General features: G+C 45.0%; 1 protein-coding gene and 1 long non-coding RNA gene across 6 annotated transcripts in view; one reads left to right on the plus strand and one right to left on the minus strand.

Annotated features, from left to right (window-relative positions):
* Positions 1–3,897, plus strand: part of LOC309845078 (uncharacterized protein) — a 36,661-nt gene extending 32,764 nt beyond the window's left edge. For 2 of the 4 annotated variants that reach the window (XM_082692534.1, XM_082692535.1), the window contains exons 5-6: positions 1,502–1,967; positions 2,951–3,897. In XM_082692534.1, the coding sequence (XP_082548660.1) occupies positions 1,502–1,967; positions 2,951–2,983 (499 nt within the window). In that variant the 3' untranslated portion in view covers positions 2,984–3,897. Of the gene's footprint in view, positions 1–1,501 lie in introns of all 4 variants that reach the window. The other 2 variants (XM_082692532.1, XM_082692533.1) reach the window with 1 other exon arrangement.
* On the minus strand, positions 3,193–19,495 carry LOC309845079. Of its 2 annotated transcripts, none has more exons than XR_014301019.1 (4): positions 19,380–19,495; positions 17,552–17,623; positions 5,139–5,243; positions 3,193–3,691 (listed from the first exon to the last, which is right to left on the minus strand). It is a non-coding gene; the product is annotated as an uncharacterized lncRNA (long non-coding RNA). The 2 variants fall into 2 exon arrangements; XR_014301020.1 differs by having other exon boundaries at positions 17,552–17,756; positions 19,380–19,467.
* Positions 19,496–21,704: the final 2,209 nt, after the last annotated feature.

Raw genomic sequence — 21,704 nt, forward strand, 5'->3', positions numbered from 1 at the left:
TGTCTTCTGGAAAGTCTTCCACGCTTTCTTCTTTTACATTTTCTGTGATAGGTTGGATCGAATCCCTTCCAAATTACTGTGTTGAAGTCCTAACCCCCAGGACCTCAGAATGTGATCCTATTTGGAAATAGGGTCCTTGCTGATGAACTTAGGTAAGATGAAATCACAGCAAGCCCCACGTCCAATAAGACGGATGTCCTGAAAAGGGGGAAATTTGGATGCTGACGCACACACGGCAAGAATGCCATGTGAAAACTGTAGTTATGTTATGAAAAGCCAAGAGACCCCCAGAAAAAAGGAGAAGGCCTGGAAGAGATCCTTCCCTAGCTCTTCCAGAAGGAACCCACCTTGCCCAAACCCGATTTGGTACTTCCAGCCTTCAGAACTGTGAGACGATACATTCCTGTTGTTGAAGCCCTGCATCTTGCGGTGGTTTGGGATGGCAGCCCTGGGAAACCAAAACGCTTTCAAACTCTCCTTTTGAAGTGTGTATTCTTGTAGGTCACCTCAAATCTTTTAGGGCAGAAGGTGGAATATAAATAAATAAAAGTAAGATCGAGGCTTTGGTTACACCCAGCAGCGGTGTCCTGATTGCTGGTCGGTGTGCTGGGTTGGGCAGGGACTGTTTTGTCGCTCAGTGAGGATCCTGGAGCTTCGCTTATATTCAGTACGTTGTTAGTATAACTGAATGTATCTGGTATTCTTCACCTTCTTTCAAAATTTAATTTGGAGAATTTTTATAGCGTCTCTGATGGGACTTTTCCACCTAAATTTCTGAGTCTGCGTCATGCAGGCTCTGGGCTCTATTCCTGCCTGGGGGGCAGGAAAACTCTAAACAAACATGAATCGGGTGTGGCTCCTTCTCTCAAAAGCCAATTTTTTAAAAAAAGCCAATAATCAGCACCGTCTTCTGGGTTTTATTAGGCGCCCCCCCCCCCACGCTCCTCCACCCCCTCTCCGGTCCTGGTGAGAGGTTTTAAGGAAGCAACACACATCCAGGAGTGATCTCGCATCGCTGGTGTCCCATTAAACCGCCTCTCTAAAGGAGAAAGTTGGCTACCCTTGGAGATGGAGGGTCACGCTCAAAATCCCTGCATGAAAGATGCTGCATGTTCATGATGTGGCCACTTGACATATCGGTCATTTCTTAATGGTGTTTTAATTTCTTCTTGAAACCAGCTCTGTGCTTGGGATGCTTTCCCAGTCAGGTAATATGGGAAGGCCAGGCTCTTCAAGGCAAACTCCCCGGGAGCAGCCTTCTGAAGCCTCGGGACGGCAGTGGCAGTCCCGTGCCCACTCAGCGGGTCTCGGCTCTGGACGGCAGCCCCTGGGCGTCTGGAGCTGAGGCTAGAGCTGGGAAGACCCGGGTGGGCACGAGTGTGTTCTGTGCCCAGCACGCCCTCCATCCCTTGCTGTGCAGCTGGGGCCATTTGCATCAGCCTGTGCTATTTCTGACACTTCATACTCGCTCAGAAAGAACCGTCTCATTTTCTGCTTGCAGCTGCCCACACGGATCTGGCTGCCGCCGGGGGTTTCCGGCGGGCCACCAGGCTGCCACATCACCTCGGATCATCTTCCACGCATTCTCGGTGGTTCAGCCACCCCAGCTGAGTGGGGATTCATGTCAGCACAGTCATTCATTCAACCACTGCACAAGCAGCACCTATAGTGCGCCACACACACTGCTTGAAGCCTGGGGAATGCTAAGACAGATGAAGTGCGAATCCCCCCCATCCCCCCACCCTGAGCAGCTTGCAGACTACCAGGGAGCCTGGCAGGAGACTGATTGTGTGGATTCTCTGCCCTGGGTGTTAGACTCGACTCGCTCTTCTTTCTGTTTTACAATGAGATCCTTTGCGGAAAGCTGCCACCCAGCAAGCTCGTCTTTCCATTCATTGTCAAACTTTACAACCGGACTGCACCTGGTCATTGAAGCTCCACAGCGCGTCTACACACCCGCCCTTCCGGTAAGAGCCTGGGTCACACCTGCCCCTCTCCACTGAGGAGTCCACTGCCTTTCCTCCGGTTTCATTTATCTTTTGACCCAGTACAACACCTGTCTGTCTCTGCAGATGGTGCCTGTTCTGTCCTGGAAGCCTCGATTTCATCCTGACCTCCCTTCTTTCTGAACCAGAACCCAGTCAATTCAAACATGGTCTCCCCCAGCTCATGAGAGGTGTCACGGTTTCTCGTGCAGCATCTTTCATACTGATATCTGGCAGTGTTATTTGAGTTGTATTGTGACTTGACTTTTCATGTAGATCACACATGGTCCTTGTTCTCAGAGCTAATAAGTAACCTCTTCCTGTTGAATTTGCTGGAACTGAGGTTAGAGTCCACCCCCACCCCCTTTTTTTCCATTAGTTGGCTAGTGTGCCTGGCCTGGTCTGTGAGCCCTCAGATCCATTTCTTACCCTTCCCTGCTCTGCTCTATATTGCAGGAGACTGACCCCTGCAGGCTGAGTTTCCTAGGATCCTGTGTCAGCTGGTTTCTCGCTGAGTTTGGTCAATGGAAGGCACCAATGGGAATTGGATGGTGGGAGGAAGGGAGAAGCTAGGATATTTCTCCTTGTCCTTCCTTGAATCCATACATGATCCCTGATAGCTTCCATGGCCTCTCCTTCATGGACGCAGCACCCTACTTCCTCCCCTAGTCTAGCACACTGTAATTCCTGCTTCCAGAGGGTGAGCTGGCTTCTGGATTCTGGTAGCACCATCTACTCCTTTTGTCCCTCTACCCTAGCGGTGGTAGCAAGTTCTTGCCACTGCTAATTTCTGGGTTGCCTTGTCACCTTCTAGCAGCTGCTCAGAAACCAAAATACTCAAAATGGTTTCTTCTTCTTGGCTGGGCCATGGCTGGTTTAATTATTCCTTCCTTCCTCCTTCCCTCCCTCCCTTCCTGAAAATAGCAGAAATTATAAGGGGATTATTTTTGGATTTTGTGCCACAGATTGTCTTCCCAAGGCAGAGTACTACTCTTTGAATCCTTCATACTTCTTTGATCTCCCAACATCATCACCATAACCCATGAATGAGATGTCTGTGGCCGGTCTGGGACCCTCTTATCCCTTCCATACTGTATATATGGGCACCTATAGAGGACACTCTCTATTCCAAAGATACAAATGAAAAATTTGGAGATGATCTATTTGTAAATGGTCAACTTGCTGGAATAACAATAATATAGGCCTGGTCTTTTGAGAACTACTGATTATTAAAGACCAGAGAGGTTGCCATGTTCTTCTTGGCTGGTTTCACTTCACCTGGGACTGACATTAAAGCAAGTGTATTGTTTTGCGTATGGATACAGGTTCTTCCTCACATCTGTCTGTTGGGGACAAACTGGAGCATGAACGTCAGAGAAAAGGCAATATTATTTCTTCAAAAGTACGTATCCCTTTTGGAAATAATATTTGACGACCTTCTTCTTCTTCATATCACGGAATTGCTAGTGTCATTAGCAGCAAATCTGGCTTGTGGAGCCTTCTATCTGCCATGCTAGGAGTCATTCTGTGAAACGCCGCCTCCTTGGTAATACTGAATCGCACTGTTAGATGGCGTCACTCGAAGAGATAATGAGAAGTGAAGCAAACGTTATATACGCCATCCTTCCACTCAGCTATAGGAGCTGTTCTTCTATTTTCTTCTGAGGACTGATTATTCTCCATCTCGTGGCAATTTCCGTGTCATTCTTTGAAAAGAAGTAAAGCAATATAATGAGAAGGAAACAAGAACTTGTCACTGCTGATCCCTTCACAGACACAGGGATGGATTACGTTCTGACATATGTGCCACAAATACGGATATGGACGGAAGCTGCCCATTGCAAGAGTCAACATGTGTCTGCCAAAGCAAACACAGTGACGTTCTATTAAAGATGTCTGTCTTTAGAAAGCACTGAAGTGTACCACTTTTTAAAAACTGATTTTTAAAGGTTATTGTCAAATCTTTTGATTTATTCTCCCTGTTCCCTCAGAAAGGAATAATTTCTTACTCAGTTGTCCCGGCAGGTACGCTTGGAATAGGCATGACATTTACCATGCTGTGGCAAAGTATGGTAGACCAAGGGAAGAGGGGATAATGTTGCCGAGGGTTTTATGAAAGGAATTGGATAGTGTGGAAGGTGAGCCAGAAACCCACACTCCAGGGCAATTTCATAACGATCACAGCAGGAATTTCTGTGGTAATTTTGCGTATATATAACTTTCATACCTAATCTTCAGTGCTCTGCACAAGTGGCCCATATGTTTACCCCTGAAGCATTTTTTTGCCTCCAACTGGAACATGTTCAGAAACAACCTATGACATTTTCACATTCATAAGCTAAAAGCACCCATATCTATTCCCCAGCATAGCTACACATGTCCGTTTACTTCTGGTTCATTTTCTGTTCCATTGCCATTTCACAGGAATAGGTTGAAAGGTGCCCTAAAGGTGATCTTCATGGCTCCCAGTCAAGTGCAGAAAGCCAACCTAAAGACAGAGGCCAATTGTTGGAAAAGGTCATTGCTGCTTTCATCAGCTGACACATGAACCGGTGAATGGGTGCCTTATCAATGGGGGAAAAAAAAAAGCCACAGGCAAATTCAGCATGCCGCATCCTCAGTTTTGTATCCTGGGCAGGTTGGAGATCAGCCTTGTTTCTGGTGAGAGAAAGACAGAGAGGGAGAAGGAGAGAGGAAGAGAGAGGATTTGCTTTGGCTGAGCAGATGTTTTGTGGGTTGTATTGTGTGTGTGTGTGTGTATGTGTGTTTTTGAAACAGGATAAACTTGGGTGGAACAGGAAGACACACAAGCTTTTATTGAAGGAAAATATGCTGGTTGCTAAAATTTAGGGCTTCATTTTTAATGATTAAATTATCTCAATGGAAATACTACTTTTGGCGAGGTAATAAGGTCAGAGCCAACGGCAGTTACTATAGGTGAAACCCGCGTTGGGGAACCCTCCAGGAAGGATGGGCTGCGAGGTGGCTGAGCTTTGCTGAGGCTGTGCCAGTCTCTCACTATTGCTGGATGGCTCTTTGTTTCAGAGGGACCACACCCTCACGTTTGCACCTCAGTAGAGTCCCCTAGTGTCTTACTGAGAGGCCCCTTTTCACCACAGAGATGCCCACCAGCCCTTATTTGACTAGGCTTACCTAAACATCATTGGAAGGACTCGTTGCTCAGGCTTTTTGTTTTTGCATTGTAGATGTCCGTGCAGGGAAGCTTACATGAACCAGCAAACTGGAGTCTAGTTGCAGCTGTAATTTCAAACATTCATAAAACAAACATACCATATATATATATATATGTGTATATACATATAATTTATACAAATATATAATTATATATAATTTATATTTTTAAGACTTGTAATAAATATATAGTATATATATAATGAATACAATATTTATATTTCTCTATATATTTATATACATAGAAAGATAGCCCTCTAGACACCGAAGTTTCAACCGAAAATGAATTGTGTATGAGGATTTGGGCACTCTATTTATTTATTTATTTATTTATTATTTTTAAGGATGGATTTATTTATTTGACAGAAAGAGAGAGAACACATGGGGCAGAGAGCAGAGGGAGAGAGCATCTTAAGCAGACTCCCCACTGAGCTCGGAGTCCAAGCTGGGCTGGATCCCTCGACCCTGAGATCTCAACTTGAGCAGAAGCCAGCTGAGCCACCTTGGTGCCCGGACGGATGACATTCTTTTGTAGTTCTCCCTTGAGTAACTTCGATTTTCTGCCATGAACACAAAATCTATGTGTTTCTGTAATAGGACACCCTTCAGAGGACTAGCACAGCATCTGCTCATTGTCTTGCAAGGACAGTGTTTATTATTAATAATTAGCTGAGTTAGATGGTTTCACCACCTGATTTTCATCCTGGTTCTGCCATCAAGCAGTGGCTGTGTAACCTTGTCCAGATCACTTAATGTTTTTTGACTTGGGTTTCCTGTTCTATGACCTAAGAGGATTAAAATAGATCAGTGAGTCCCAACCTGTAGGCTTCAGCCTCTTAGTGAATTATGAAATCCATTTACTGAGTTGTGATCAGCATTTTTTTAAACCTTACACAGGCTCCACACTCAGCATGGAGCCCGGCGTGGGACTTGATCCGAGGACCCTAAGATCATGACCTGAGTTGAAATCAAGAGTCCAATGCTTAACCGACTGAGCTACCCAGGTGCCCTGGTCAGCAGTTTTTTTTTTTTTAAGACTAGTATAAATAGTATTAGAGCGCATTCCTTGTTGTGGAACTAAATGTTATTTCCAAAAAATTTTGTTTTCGGTTAAATCTAGGTTTACATAGTCATGTGTGTACAGCACTGCAATGCAAAAGTTTTTCTTACCATGAGGTAATGTCAGAGAGGCTTGAAAATACTGAAATAAATGAGGTCTAGGGTTAAGAACTACGACTCCCGGAAATGGGGCCCCGTAGTCACGCTGTTATGTGGAGCAGCGCATGTCATCTAAGGACCCAGAGCATGGCTGGGAGAAAGGGAGTGGAGAGGCCTATGTATCTCCCCCCATCGGGATGAGCCTCTAGCTCACTGAGAGAAGGACTCTCCAGAGAGTGCCCCCTGTTGGCCCAGACCGAGGAGAGGAGCGTCCAGGGCACCAGTTCACCCAGAAGGTACTCCAGGACACTGTGAAGATTCCTATAATACTACCTTCTCACACTTTGGTCCCTTCCCTTCTCCCCTGTAGTCTCCCGACTTCCCCCAAAGAGCTCCCAGGAGGGAGAAATGATCAGGTTATTTTTGGAATGGTCTCAGGCCCGAGAAGAAAGCACCATTGCATTTTTTTCTCATGTTCTCTTTGAAAAGCCAAAGCACAAGACCGTCGCTAACAAAGTGAAAGATCCCTGTATGGCTGACGACTTGCAATGCATGCACTTGAAAATCAACAGCCTTGTCTCTTAAAAAAAAAAAAAAATTCTCACACAAAATGCTGCCCTGGTTTCATTTATTCGGGAAGAGATTTGGTCTCTACATGAAAAGACCTCACTCCTGTTAACAAGATATATCTCACAACTGAACTTAACAAAAAAATGTTGTCGACCGATCCCTCTCCTGTTTTGTGGTGGAGGTGCCGGCTGAAGAGGAAGGAAGATGAATGTCCTCCTTGCCCTGTTATTCTCCCTCAACTTGATGAAAATACATGGTTGGTAATATCCCACCCTTCTCTGACTCCTCCAGAGGAAGGGGGTGTCTGTGTCTAATTTATACAAAGGTGCCAAATGAGCTATTTGGGTGTCAACTTTTTTTAAGATTTTATTTTATTTATTTTACGGAGAGAGAGAGCACAAGCAGAGGGAGCGGCAGGCAGAGAGGGAGAGAAACAGGCTCCCTCCTGAGCAAGGAGCCCAATGTGGGGCTCAATCCGAGGACCCTGGGATCATGACCTGAGCCAAAGGCAGATGCTTAACTGACTGAGCCACACAGATGCCCCTTGAGTGTCAATTCTTGATGGCAAAACTCTGTTAGATGCTGTAGGAAGATTGGTTGGAAGTGTTACTGAAGTGTAAAGGGGAAAGCGACTGAGTGGTGCCTGGTCAGCCAAAAGGAGGGCAGAACTCCAAGCGAGAGGAGCAGAACGCTGGATCTCGAGGTATTGTGCGTCCTGCAAAAGGCTCTCCTGTGCTGGTGTCCCTGAGTCTTGCAGTCCCAATGCCATTGGTGAGTAGAAGTAAGCCTGAGCGTCAGTACTAACTCCGACAGCCCAACTCATGTGAAAGAAACAAAACCTAATCTAGAGCAGAGCTATCTGGGCTGTATAGGTTGGTTAATTTCAATGGAGCTGTGTTTACAATACACTCATCAGCTTTTGCTTTAACAACAGAGTCCCTGATCCTGGAGAAATCCAACACTATCTTGTGACATTGACAATATAAGGAGAAATAAAATTATAAAAAGTGAATCATGGGGCGCCTGGGTGGCTCAGTGGGTTAAAGCCTCTGCCTTCGGCTCAGGTCATGATCCCAGGGTCCTGGGATCCAGCCCCGCATCGGACTCTCTGCTCAGCAGGGAGCCTGCTTCTCCCTCTCTCTCTGCCTGCTTCTCTGCCTACTTGTGATCTCTGTCTGTCAAATTAATAAATAAAATCTTTAAAAAAAAAAAAAAGTGAATCACCCTAGAAGATTAAATGAGTTCCAGCATAGTCTCCTCTATTTCCTCTTCTTTCATTTTCTTGGAGAAATGAACTTTCTGACTCGCTTGGAGGCTTTTAGAAAGTACCATATGATTCTGTAGTCAAAATAATATTTTTTAAAGATTTATTTATTTATGTATTTTTGCAAGAAAGAGGGAGAAAGAATGAGAGAGAGAGAGAATGGATGGGGGGAGGGGCAGAGGGAGAAGCAGGCTCCCCGCTGGACAGGCAAACCAGGGCAGGACTTGATCCTAGGACCTTGGGATCATGACCTGAGCCAAAGGTGGCTGCTTAACTGACTGAGCCAACCAGGAGTCCCTCTGTAGTTAATATTTTAAAAGAAATTGCTTAAAAAGGCATAGGAGCCACTTACATGGTCTTTGGTGAAGGTGACTTTTCTCCAGAAATAATAAAAGTATTATTATTTAGAGGCATATCAGGTTGGTGGAGATTGAGACACACAAAGAAAGAAAAATTCATTGAATTTGATGATAGGAAAAGTGTATTTTATACACTTTAAATAAAAAGGTTTCACATATTTTGACTAACAGATTATTTCTTTAAAAAATAAAAAATTCTCACAAAGAATGTATTTCTGAAAGCAGAAGCCATCTTTTTTCCTACTGTATTTAGGGGCAGGTTTAGAATGTTCTTGACAGTTTTAGTGCCTGCTGGGTAACTCTTTGCTAGATATTCAACACACTGTCACATGAAAAAGTATTAGAAAATTTCTTTTATGCAAGTTTGTCCTTCACGGTCTTTCTTTATATCATCTAATCTCAGCTCATTTATTGACTCATTTAACAAATATTTAGAGAATGCTGACAACATGTGTGTGTGCTGGTTCTCTGGAGACCCTCTGGGGTGAAGGACAAAGTTTCTGTCCTCAGGGAGCTTATAGTTACCAGGAGAAAGGGGAGACAAATCATGGAGTAAGCAGGTCAGATGGTCAGAGGAAGAGTAAGGGAGGGTGGGAAGCTCTGAGTGTGGGGTGGAGGAATTATTTCATCTAGTTCGGGGCAGGGCTCCAGCAGAGTGAGTGGCTATGCCCTTATTTTATCACTAAAAAAAAGCCGGAAAATGCCATAGAGTGGAGAGAAGCAAGAGGGGAGGGAAGCCATAAAAGCCAGGAAAACAAATATGTCCAGACCCTTTAGCCTCAATGGGAATGAGGTATTAAGTAGATGGAAAATCGGGGGGAAAGGTTCTGAGAATTTAATACTAGCCTCTCTTTTGAGAAGTCTGTGCTATACGGTTTTCCTGAGTCCTTGGGCTTTTTGATGTCTCCTGGCAAGAGGGGCTTCTGGAAAAACAAGCTCTTCCTCATGTTAGAGCAGGGGAGCAAAACAGGGGGGCAGAGAACAACACAAGAGCAAGCACCTGGGGGGCTGATCAGGGCCCTCCATTCTTTGTAGGATGGCAATCAAGACCCTGAAGGACATCCCAGCTTGGAGAACTGATTCCTCAAATCTCTCCTCCCTCGTAAAGAAAACTGAAAACCTGGAGAAAAAGAAGAGCGATTCTACTAGAAATGTACTGTTACTTTCATGGAACACAAAACTGAGGGATTTCAAGAGAGGTCAAGGGTACTTAACGGTGTGGTTCTTCGATGCGGGCATAGTGGGAAGGTTGATTTTCAAAAGGTTCTAAAGGTTCAAAAGGGGGCTTGTACCTCTTCAGCAGAGTATTAGCAAGCTATGTGATAGGTTTCCCTTTTTAAGATCAGCATCTGAAGGACAAAATCAGCGCTGATTCTGAAGTTTAATGATTAGAAGCTGGGGGGGTTTCTGACTATGGTGTTAGAGAAGTTAAATAGCTTGAAATTTGTAACAGAACTGCCTGGTGATTTGTAAATGGGAGATACACCTGATGCCATTTGATCAATATAGATAGATTTTTTAATGGGGGGGGGGGGTATTTGCACTTCAATTTGGCCTTACCTTCAGATGCTCTAAGCGAGCACCTTTGTGTGCAAATGAAAATCAGATGATCACCTATGTGACCCAGCTTCCCTACTTCTTTGGCTTGGAAATCACGATCTCTATTAATGTTTGTTTGGCAGAGAATCTTTAGGAAAAACCTTTCCCACCAGTGGGTTTGTTTCAGGAAAATCAGCAAGCAACAAGCAGGTCTGACCCGCTTCTGGGAATAAATCGCCTCCTACAGTCTCCCCATTCAATTAAACTAAACAAACACACTGAATAAAGACAGACTAGCTGGACAGGATTTTGAGTCGGGTTTCTACTTTAATTCTACTTTAGATCTACTGTAATTCCCCTTTTCCTTGAATTGTGATTCTCAGATAGGTACAAACTTCCTCCCTAGAAGGCTTGGGTGCCTGCAGATTCGGGGTGCTCCAGGCTTGACTCCCACCGTCTGAGTCACTGTTCGCCCCTGTCGTTAAGGTGCACAGATGGCGGCCCTCCTTGGGGGTTTATCCTGGATGCCCAACCCCCCGCGGAAACAGCCAGGAGCTCAGTGAGAGGGTCTGGAGGTGGGCAGGTCTCTACTGCTTTAGGAAGGCCACTGACTTCAGCTCATCTTTCTTTGATGGATGGCATCATCTCCCATGGGACATCTACTTAATTTTTACAATTTCCTAACTTGGTTGAAGACAGCTCTTCAACCTCTTTGTGACCCTTGAGAAAGACTCCTCTCTGAAACACTGTATCCGACATCAACTATGAGATAAAGTTTATCCAGTTTTCTTGTTTCTCCTTCTCCCTCTTCATTTTTGATCTATTGTACTGAGCTTTACCTCATGTTTATAAACAGGATTTGAAGGACGTTCCCCTTCTGATTTGACACCAAGATCAGATTGCATGGACACAGTTCTTGTAAAAATAACCTACGGATAGGCCTTCGTGTGTGTGCCTCTCTCACTATGTATATACACAATGCATATATTCCATGACATGCTAATATATGTATATTATTTATACATATAGATACAATATATATCTATATATATACACTACACTACAATATTCATTTATATGTGTATATACAAATATATACACATATATATACCCACACACACATATATATACACATATATATATATTCTGGTTTAAATTCTGTACAACATTGTTTGTAATCAAACAATAGTCCCTTACAAAGTTTCTAACGCCTACTTTAAGCCTTTAGCAGTAATGTGCTTGAATTTTAACACCGGTCAGTCTTTGTGAATAACTGTAATGCAATGTCTTAAAATAATTTGAAACCATAATGAATTGCCATTCTTGTAGGTTGAAATGGGTCAACTATCAGCAACTTGATACGGTACAACCTAGTATAATATCCACTTGCTCTGCAAACACTCGCATGCCTATGGTGTACATTAGGCCAGCTGCCAGGAAAGATTAAAAATTGAGAACAAAAGGTTCTCCTTTGGAGCCTCTAGTCTATGTATCACAACTAGGGTATCAGTTAGAAAGTGATCTGTTCTTTAGGAGGGAAGAGCAGCCTCCTGGTTTGGAGGAGCAGACCATGCTTTCGATGGTAATTCCCTAAATGATTACAGTACCTAGAAGTCTAGAGAATCTCATGACAAAGCCCCATCCTTAACAAGCTTTGGTGTTCCCCTCCCCCAAAATGGGGCACCTGGGTAGCTCAGTCGGTTAGTGTCTGCCTTCAGCTCAGGTCATGATCTCACGGTCAAGCCCCTCGTCAGGCTCCCTGCTCAGTGGGAAGCCTGCTGTCCCTCTCCCTCTGTAGCTCCCTGTTACTGCCTACTCTCTTTCTCTTTGTCAAATACAGAAATAAAATCTAAACAAACACAACCTTTGGTGTCCCAATGCCTCCTGTGTCAAGTTCAGAGCCCTTAGTTTGGCATTCAAAGTACCTATCCAACATTATTCCTTTTCCTTTATGTCTTTACCACTGTCTTCCCATCTGTTTCCACTCTTCCTTCCTCCTGCAATGTTCTTTCCTCTGACTTGAATGGCAGTCAAGAGTAGTTGTTAAAAAGGTGTGGTTGCCGGACTCATACTGTTTGTGTTCAAATCTCAGCTCTCCGCTTATTAGCTCTGCAACCTCTGGCAAGGTGTTCGATCTCTGGGTGCCTCAATGTACTCTGCTGTACAAGAGAGATAATACAAATGCAACCTCATAGGACTGTGTGTGTTAAATAATTCATTATATGTAAGGCTCTAGAACAAAGCTTGATTCAGAGTAAGCACTCAATGAATGTTTATTAAAATTTCTGGAAGTCCAAATCTCACTCATCTTTCTAGGCAAGGGCCATCTTTTCCCCAACACCTCCTCCAGTTTCCCTAGTTCTGAGTTCTTTTTCTGGTCTCTTGTTTCTTGAAGCACATCTGTAACTCTTGCATAACTAGGCGGGTTTTGAACTCATGGCCCTGAGATGAGGACTTGAGCTGAGAACCAGAGTGGAACACTTAGCCGACTGAGTCACTCAGGCCCCACCACCACTGCATGATGCTTTTAATTTTATTCACATCTATATCTTACCTTCTCTACTAATCTGTGAATTTCTGAAGGCATGAGCTACATAACACCGCAGTGCAGTTCTGAGCTCCTGCAGACTCCACAAGTGAAAAGCACAGTCCTCAACAAAACTATTCTCACTTTAGGTTCAAACACCAGCTCCCCCATAGGAGATCCCCAGGCCACCTGCCCTTCTGATCCACCAGCTACAAATTCAGGGGGTCTCATGAGCTCCTGAAGTTTGAGAATTCACTAGAAGGACTCATAGAACTTAGGAAAGTGGTCTGCTTATGATTACAGTTTTAAAAAAGATTGTAAATCAGGACTAGCCAAACGAAGGGACACATAGGGTAAGGGTCCCAAACACAGCTTTCATGTCTTCTTAGTGTGGGCTTAGGATGCATCATCCTCTGGGCACACCGATGTGTTCACCAGCCAGGACTCATCTGAGCTTTGGGTGTCCAAAATTTTTAGTGCAGTTTCATTATTTGGACCTGATTGATTGAATCATTAAATCTCAAATTCTTCTTTCTTGCATGGAGATCAGGTTGGTACCATCTGGATCAAAGACCCAACCCTCTAATTACATCGTTGGTCTTTCCCTCATGACCAGCCAACCCCCTGAGTCATCTTATCATCATAAACTCAGGTATTTGTCTTCCTGAGGTCCACCATGAATAACAAAGGTACCCCTATCACTCAGAAAATTCCAAGGACTTAGAAACCCCTCCCAGGAGCCAAAGACAAAGACCAAATTCTTCATTACAGAACAAAAGCCACATCTGATTTGTCTTTGAATTCCCTCCTGTGTCTAGTAATTTGCACATAATAGACACCTATATTTACTAAAAGGATAGTTAAAGGTGGAGTTTAGAAAGATAACTTTAGGTAGCATGGATTATAGAGACCAGCTAAGATTACTGTAATAGACCTCAGGTTATTTTGTTGACTTTTTAAATACTCTTTTGGTGAGACTGAAGAAATAGAAATCTGAACAAAGTTAAATCATTCTATCTCTCCCCACTACCCAAATACAAAGTCCTGCATTGCTTTTCCATATCTTGAATTTATTCAAGAGCTTTTGCAGGGAAGTTAAAGGTGGTCTTGAGTGTGAAGAACTTTGACCTCTCATTATTTAACTGCTAAAAATAAATAGCTTGTAAATCATGTTGCAAAGAGAAATTGTGCTCAGTATTACCATTCATAATACTCTCTTAGGATCTTTGAGCTTGCTTATTGTGATGATGCATTCCCAACATCTATACCCCGTGATACTGGGAATTTGTTTCAAAATAATCCTGAAGGGAGTGTGGGGAGCAAAATAACAAGGCCATTCATGAGTTAATAATTACTGAAACTGGTGATGGGTAACAGATTTCATTACACTCTTTATATAATTTTTAGAAAGATTTTATAGAGTATACTTTATATGTATTCTTTTTCCATTTGTATATTTTAGGGAATTTTTCATGATAAAAATGTCAACAAAAAAAATAACTTCGCCTCCCAAACTGAAGACCTCACACAAAGTAGTGAATGAGTCAGGGGCCATTTCACAGAAGGTAGTGAGTCTTAAACAGCAGTACTCCACCCAGCTGATGTGTCTCTAGTGTCCAATGTCCAAAGATGGATGTAAGTGCCGATGTTCAGATGCCAGGTGTCAGTGCTGCCCCGAAGACCCCTCAGCCATCCTCCCACACACACCTGGCACCAGCTTCACTTGGCAAACCCAATGCAAGCCAGTCCTCCCATTGGAAACTGCTGCTATTTAAGGCAGCCCTGAGTCCTGATAAGTGCTCTTCACTGAAGGAAAGAGAAAACCAAATCAACACAGCTGCCTTGTTCTTTGGAGACTGCGGCATCGTGGCTTCAAAGATGGAAGTCAAAAGTAACACGAAGTCAAAAGTAACACAAATGCCAGGGCTCTGCAGGACTTCGAGACCAAGCCCCTGGGGACCATGACCAGATGGACGAACCATATGAAGTGACTGAGGGCAAGTCAAGAGAACGGGGAATGGGATTCTTCAACACTGAAATCAGAACTGTAACGAATCGGGGGGGGGGGCAACCAATTCACCTGGGCTGGAGAGGAAATTTATGGACCGTGTATCTCGGTCCCTCCTGCAGAAGGTGTGCAAAATACGGCTGGGTCTGGGGGCCCGCAGAAGACAAGCTACAAGAAACTTCTGGAGGTCCTGCTTCTGCGGGCATAAAACCCCCCTCGGGGTATGGATCTCAGAGAATAGGAGGTTCATTGGGAGCATAAACTGAAAACAACTGTTGCACAAGCCCACGTGGAGGTGGCTGTTAAGCAGTCTGTTTAACCAGGAGGATTACAACTAGCAAATTGGCAACAGAGTTCGATTTTATTAGTCTGGAAGGAATCTAAGCTAAACTGTAGCATCAACTATGAGCAATAAAGCACCCCGGACCAGAATACAGAAGCCCCTGTGCACTATTTTTTTATATATATTTTTATTTATTTATTTGACAGAGACAGACCCAGCGAGAGAGGGAACACAAGCAAGGGGAGTGGGAGTGGGAGAAACAGGCTACCCGCTGAGCAGAAGAAACCCCATGTGGGGCTGGATCCCATCAGGACCTGAGCCAAAGGCAGCCGCTTAACGTCTGAGCCACCCAGGCGCCCCAGCACTATTCTTTTTTAAAAAATTTAATCAAATGTTTGTACATACAAAAAATACATCTCACAGATATGCAAGTTATGAAGCATAATGAAATGAACACTTATGAGCCTGACCAATTTAAGAACTGGAGCACGACCCGTTACACGCCCCTACCTTCCTTCCCTCTACTCCCTCGGCAGGAGTCCCTATCCTGAATTCTCCACTTACCATTTCTTTGTTTGTTTGTTTTTTTAAATCACTTATTAAGAATCCCTTAAAAAAATACATTGTTTGATTTTGCTTGTGTTTGACTTAAAAAATGGTATCATATTTGTACTCTCCTGGAATTTGTTTTTTTCCTACTTTTTTTGTTTTAAAGATTTTATTTGACAGACAGAGATCACAAGTAGGCAGAGAGGCAGGCAGAGAAAGAAACAGGAGGAAGGAGGCTCCCCGCTGAGCAGGGAGCCTGATGCGGGGCTTGATCCCAAGACCCTGAGATCATGACCTGAGTGGAAGGCAGAGGCTTAACCCACTGAACCACCCAGGTGTCCCTATTTTTTTCCCTACTTAACATGTTTCTAAACCGTATCCATAGCCATGTCAGGAGCTGTAGTTCATTCATTTTCACGACTACAGAATAATCCATTGTGTGAACAGACCACAAATTTTACATTTTGCTGTGAGCTGTTCTGTTTCAACCTTCTGAGTAGGGCTGCTATGACCATTCTCATACACGTCTCCCGGTGTCTGAGTTTCTCTGGGTAGATACACTGGACACCAGCCTATGGGAAAGTTCACCTTTACGTGATAAACAATACGACATAATGCCAAATTGTTTTCCAAAGTAGTTGTACCAATGCATACTCCCAGCAGCACTGTGCAAACATTCCAATTCATTTATATCATCTCCAATTGCTTTTGTGGTCAGACTTGTGAAATTTTTTTTTTAAGATTTTATTTATTTGACAGACAGATCACAAGTGGGCAGAGAGGCAGGCAGAGAGAGAGAGGGAAGCAGGCTCCCCGCTGAGCAGAGAGCCCAATGCGGGGCTCGATCCCAGGACCCTCGGGTCATGACCTGAGCTGAAGGCAGAGGCTTTAACCCACTGAGCGACCCAGGTGCCCCCAGACTTGTGAATTTTTGCCAGCCTAGTGGGTATAAAATGGTATCTCACTAAACATCTCACTTAAATTGAATTTCCTTGTTACTAAAGAGGCATCACATATTGACCTATGCTTATCTGCTGTTTGTTTTTCTTCTTTTGCTTATGCTTTGTATCCATTTCTTTCCCCTGTAGGGCTGGCTTTTTTTCTTACTGATTTTTCGAGCATTCTTCATACACTGAGAACTGGAAGGACCTTGCAAAATATACAGTTCATCTCCATCATGTGACTGATGAGGAAAACTGAAATGCAGAGAGGTAAGAGAATCTGCACAATAGCACAATTTGTGTTAGCAGCTGTGCTGAGAGGAGCACCTAAATATTTTAACTCCAAATTAAATTATTTCTTCATTATACTACAAAATCCCTCTTTATTCATTTGTCTCACTTTCCTTAAATTTTTTTAAAGTACCCCAAGTGATATGTGTTAATGGTTGAAAAAGGAAAGACAAACTTAAGCAACAAGAAGACTGTAAAAATTTAATCCCACCTTCTAGATGCAGCTACTGTTTACAGCCTGCATTTCTTTCCAGATAGTAACTATGATAAATAATTATTAAGGAACACTTACCATAGGCTGACTAAATTGGAGTGCTTACTATATGTCAGGCACTGTACTAAACACTTGACACGCATTGATTCTTTGATGTTCTTCACAACCTCATGACACAGATTGTCACCATTTTCCTGAGTATGATAGACAGAATGACAGCTTCCCAAAGATGACCACATCCTTATCCCAGGAACCAAGAATATATGTCATGTTACACGGCAAAGGAGAATCAAGGTATCAGATGGAATTAAAGTGGCTAAGAAGCTGATCTAAAATGGGGAGAGTGTCCTGGATTACTCAGGCAGGTCCGAGGGAATCACAAGGGTTCTTAAATGTAGAAAAGGAGTCAGTATGGGTGTGAGTAATACAGTCTGAGAAGCCTTTGACCTTTGGGTGCCTGGGTGGCTCAGTCAGTTAAGCGTCTGCCTTCAGCTCAGATCATCATCCCAGGGTCGTGGGATCGAATCCCACATCGGGCTCCCTGCTCAGCTGGAGACTGCTTCTCCCTCTCCCTCTGCCTTCTGCTCCCACTGCTTGTTCTCTCTCTCTCTTTCTGTGTCAAATAAATAAAATCTTTAAAAAAGAAAAGAAAAAAGAAGCCATTGACTTACCACTGCTGGCTTTGAAGTTGAAGGAAGGGAGCATGAGCCAAGGAATGCAGGCGGCCTGCAGAAGCTGGAAAGCTGGAAAAGGTGAGAAGACAGTGTCCTGTAGAGTCTTCAGAAAGGAACACAACCCTGCTGACTTCTTGATTTTTACCCAACATGGTAGCTAGAATAACAGCTGCAAAGATGTTCACATCCTACTCTCTTGAACCTACAGTAAGACAGTTAACAGGGTCATAGGAACTTTGCAGATGTGATTAAGAATCTGGAGATGAGATTATCCTGGATTTGCCAGGTTGGCCCAATAAATCGCAAGAATCCTTTTAAAAAGGAGGCAGGTAGGATTCATGGAGGAGATATGACCACAAAAACAGAGGTTGGACTATTGTGCTTTGAACATGGAGGAAGGAGCCACAAGTTAAGGAATGTAGGTGGCCTCCAGAAAAGGTAAGCAAACAAATTCATGCCTTGAACCTCTGTAGGGAGCATAACCCTGTCCACACCTTGATTTTGGCCCAGTGAAACCCATTTTGGAAATCTGATGTTCCAAATTGCAAGATATTAAATTTGTGTTGTTTTAGGTCACTGTGATATTCTGTTATAGCAGCAATAGGAAACAAATATACCTTGTTGACATCTGAACAAAGTCACACAGCTAGTTAATGGTAGAGTTATGAACTCAAGCCATGTGGCTCCAGAACCCATATCCTTTACCACTGTGAGACATTTATAAATACAGATTTAAATATTACATACATGGCAATAAATGCAAATCTTCCACATTATTTTAATACCATTCAGCTCTACCATATTAAATAGTTGTGTTTCACACCATATACCATTACCCTATGATATTTACTAAGTTCCCTATTATTGGATACTTAGGTTGTTTCTAATGTCTCAGTATTTTAAAATCGGCAGTGATAAACATCTTTCTAGTGATATTAGTAATTTCTTTAAGAAAAGCTCTTAGAAATGCTAAGTTGAGAGAAGTGCATTAAAAAAAAAAAAAGAAAGAAAGGCCAAATTATCCTCCATAAGATGGCACTGGAATATAATTTAAAAGAAATAAAACACACACCCAGAGCAGGAAAATACCTACTTCCCATTTCCGCAATACATCCTATAGTAATCCACTTTTCTTATCCACGCTATATGCGTGACTTAATCGCATTTTTTTGAAGGTTTTATCTATATTATTTTTTTCTGTACAATCAGAGATGTTAGGCCATAGATGAGTTTATAGAGATATTAGGTTTAATCTTTTAATTTATAGACAAAGCTCCTGGACTAGAGAAGCTTCCTTTGGTGGGGCGTGTGTGGTCAGCACCTCCTGGCCTGGCCTCAATTCCAAGGTCTTTCCACGTGGGCACACGAAGAGCCCTGAAGTGGTACCATTACCAATTTTTTCGCTTCAAATCATGCCAGAAATCTCTTGTCCTCACTAATCAGAAGCATATTTTAGAGGCTGCCGATTAATAATGATCTGTAACCCAGTAAAAAAAAAAAAATAAACCCTAGCTAGCCCTTTCCTGGAGGAAGCCTCTTTGTTATTTCCTCATTGTGAAATCTGGTAGGACTGATGGCTTACAATAACTTCCTCCTCCCCAGTGTTACACGTAGGAGTTTTGAGAGCGGATAATCAGAGGTTCTCCATCCTTTCCTTTCTCCCTAAGAAGTGGATCATTCTCTAACACGGCTTGTGTGTTCCCCAACAGCGCTGCGGTTCCTCTGTCGTGGAAGTTGAGGAACACAACCGTCCGCACCGCTCCTTCCTTCTCTGTGAAGCAAACAATGAAATAGGAAGAAAACACGCTGCCATTTTCTGACTGACCTCAATCGCCGAGGGTGGACCCCGCACGTTACATCAGCAGGCCGGCTCCGTTACACTGCCCTGGGCTGTGCTCGAGCTACTGAAATATTGATTTTTACAGAGCCGGCGCGCACACACTGAAAAATCAATATTCCAGTGCACACAACAGAACAGGAGGCAGAGCCGGGACCAACTCCTAGGCCCAGCGAGCACTGCTGGCAGGCCTTGGCCGAGGAGGGGGTGGGGGGCTGGAGGAGACAAAGCCGGGGGAGAGGCCCCCGCAAACCCAGAGGGGTCAGATAAACAACCAAGTGTGCGGAGGGAGGAGAGTGGAGAGAAAGATCCTTGAGGATAAAACAGTTGGAAGGAGCAGTGATTTATCCTTCCATTGGGGGGGGGGGAATGGGGAGAAGGACAGAGTAAATTAAGAAGAGAGGATGGGAGGAATTTTACAGGTAAGAATCTTCCCATGATTTTTTTTTTTTTTTTTTTTTTGGCTTTTCTGCATCATTCGGTCAGATTTAGAGGGTTCCCCTTATAAAGATGATACAAGATATTTCCTTACACAAAGGGAAGAACTAGGCCAGCCGAGAGAAGGCTTTATATTTTTAAAAATGCAGCTCCTTTCCTTTTTCTTGGTGACTGGAAGCTGGCAGACATTGCAATAACCATCAAAGAGTCAGTATTTATAATCCGGGCTCTACCTTTGCAATGCTGTTCCTTTCTTTTCCATGGGGAAGGGGGAGGGAGGGAAGGCATCCCGGTCATGTGGCCATTCATCGATTCCTTTTCTTTCTAGAAAAGCACCTTTGGCGTGCTTGGGGAACCACTTAAAGAACTGGTTCCTTTTACATGCCCCGTGACTTCTCAGGGAATTTGGGGCTCCTCAGAGTCACACCTCTACCCAGATGTGGGGAGGAGAACGTGTCCCAGGTTGCACTCCGGGTGTCCAGTGCTGAGCAGAGGGCGGGGTGGAAAGGAGACCAGCCTTTCGGTTAGTCTATGTAGACGTGTTTAAAGACAAACACGTGTTTAAAAACAAACCCAGAACTGGCACTTTTAGTTTGCATTTTGGCCTCTTTATATTAGGGGTGGTGGTGGTGGTAGGTAGTTAATTAAAGGGGAATACTTTTAGCCCCGATGAATTCTTGATTTTGCTTTGTCCTAGAATTCTCTTACCAGGAATCTTGCTATTAGTTCTAACTCACTGCCAGAGGAGGAAACTGCCCTCTCTCGGAGGCTTCCATTTCGTCCTCTGCCCTGCAAGCAGCGTCGCGGCTTCCTCCTCCCGAGCCCAGGAAAGACCCGGGGCCCAACCTGTGTTTGGGCTCAGGTCTGGTCTGGTGGAAGGGGCTCCAAAGGAAGCGGGCGTTCTGAGGCACCTTGCAAAACGGGGGATCCTTAACCCAGCCGAGGCTGCCGGGGAACTGGGGCGGGTAATCTGCTTCCAGAGGCAAGAGCGCCCCGAGAGCGGAGGTGGGTGGTCAGGGGGGCGGGGCAGGACGCGGAGCCAGGTGGCTACCTGGACGGCCCCGCCCCTCGCATCCCCTCCCCGGACCGTCTCCCGCCTCCGTGCCCCGCCTACTCCCGCCCCCGCCCCCGCCCCCAACGCCGCGCGGCCGCTCTATTTGCATAAGGAGGCGGCTCCAGGGCCCGCCCGGGGCGCACGTGACCCCGGGGGAGGCGGAGGGAACCTGCTGACATGACACGAGCCGCTTTGCGGCTCCCCTTGGCGCGGAATAGCGAGAGCAGCCGTGACCTCCGACCCCGCCCGCCGGCAGCCAATAAGAGCGCAGGTCGTCTCCAAACCCAAAATTTCCACGTCGGCAAAAGTCAAGATGGAAGGGAGCGGAGCGGAGCGCGAAGGGGGGAGCCCGCCCGGAATGCCTGGCGGCCGGCGCTGGAGTGCCAAGCTGGGGAGCGTGCGGCGGGCGCGGAAGGTCCACAGGGGAGGGCACCCCGGCCTCCTTCGGACCGAGCGCGACCACCCGCCCCAGCCCCAGGCGCCTCTGGGAGCCCGCACTTTGCCAGCCTCCTGTGCAACCCGGCCCAGGGGACGCAGCCCACTGCACCTCCGGCCTTGGCTCTGGGGGGACGTAGTGGAAGGGACAGTGGCCGGAGGTTTCGCGGGGGGGGAGGTGGGGAAGACACTTTCCAGACCTGTTGCACGGGTGCAACAGCTGTTCGGTGCGGTACGTAGGGGGAGGGGGCTGTTGGGGTGGGGAAGGAGAGTGGTCTCTACTGCAGCGGCAGGGGGTGCAGGGCTGGGGCTACGAACGGGGGGCTGTGTGCAAGGGGAAAGGTGTGTGCAGACGGGTTCCATGGGAATCTTTCTGCCTAATGGGA

The sequence above is a fragment of the Mustela nivalis genome (genome assembly GCF_964662115.1).
Source record: "Mustela nivalis genome assembly, chromosome: 12".
Lineage (NCBI taxonomy): Eukaryota > Metazoa > Chordata > Mammalia > Carnivora > Mustelidae > Mustela > Mustela nivalis.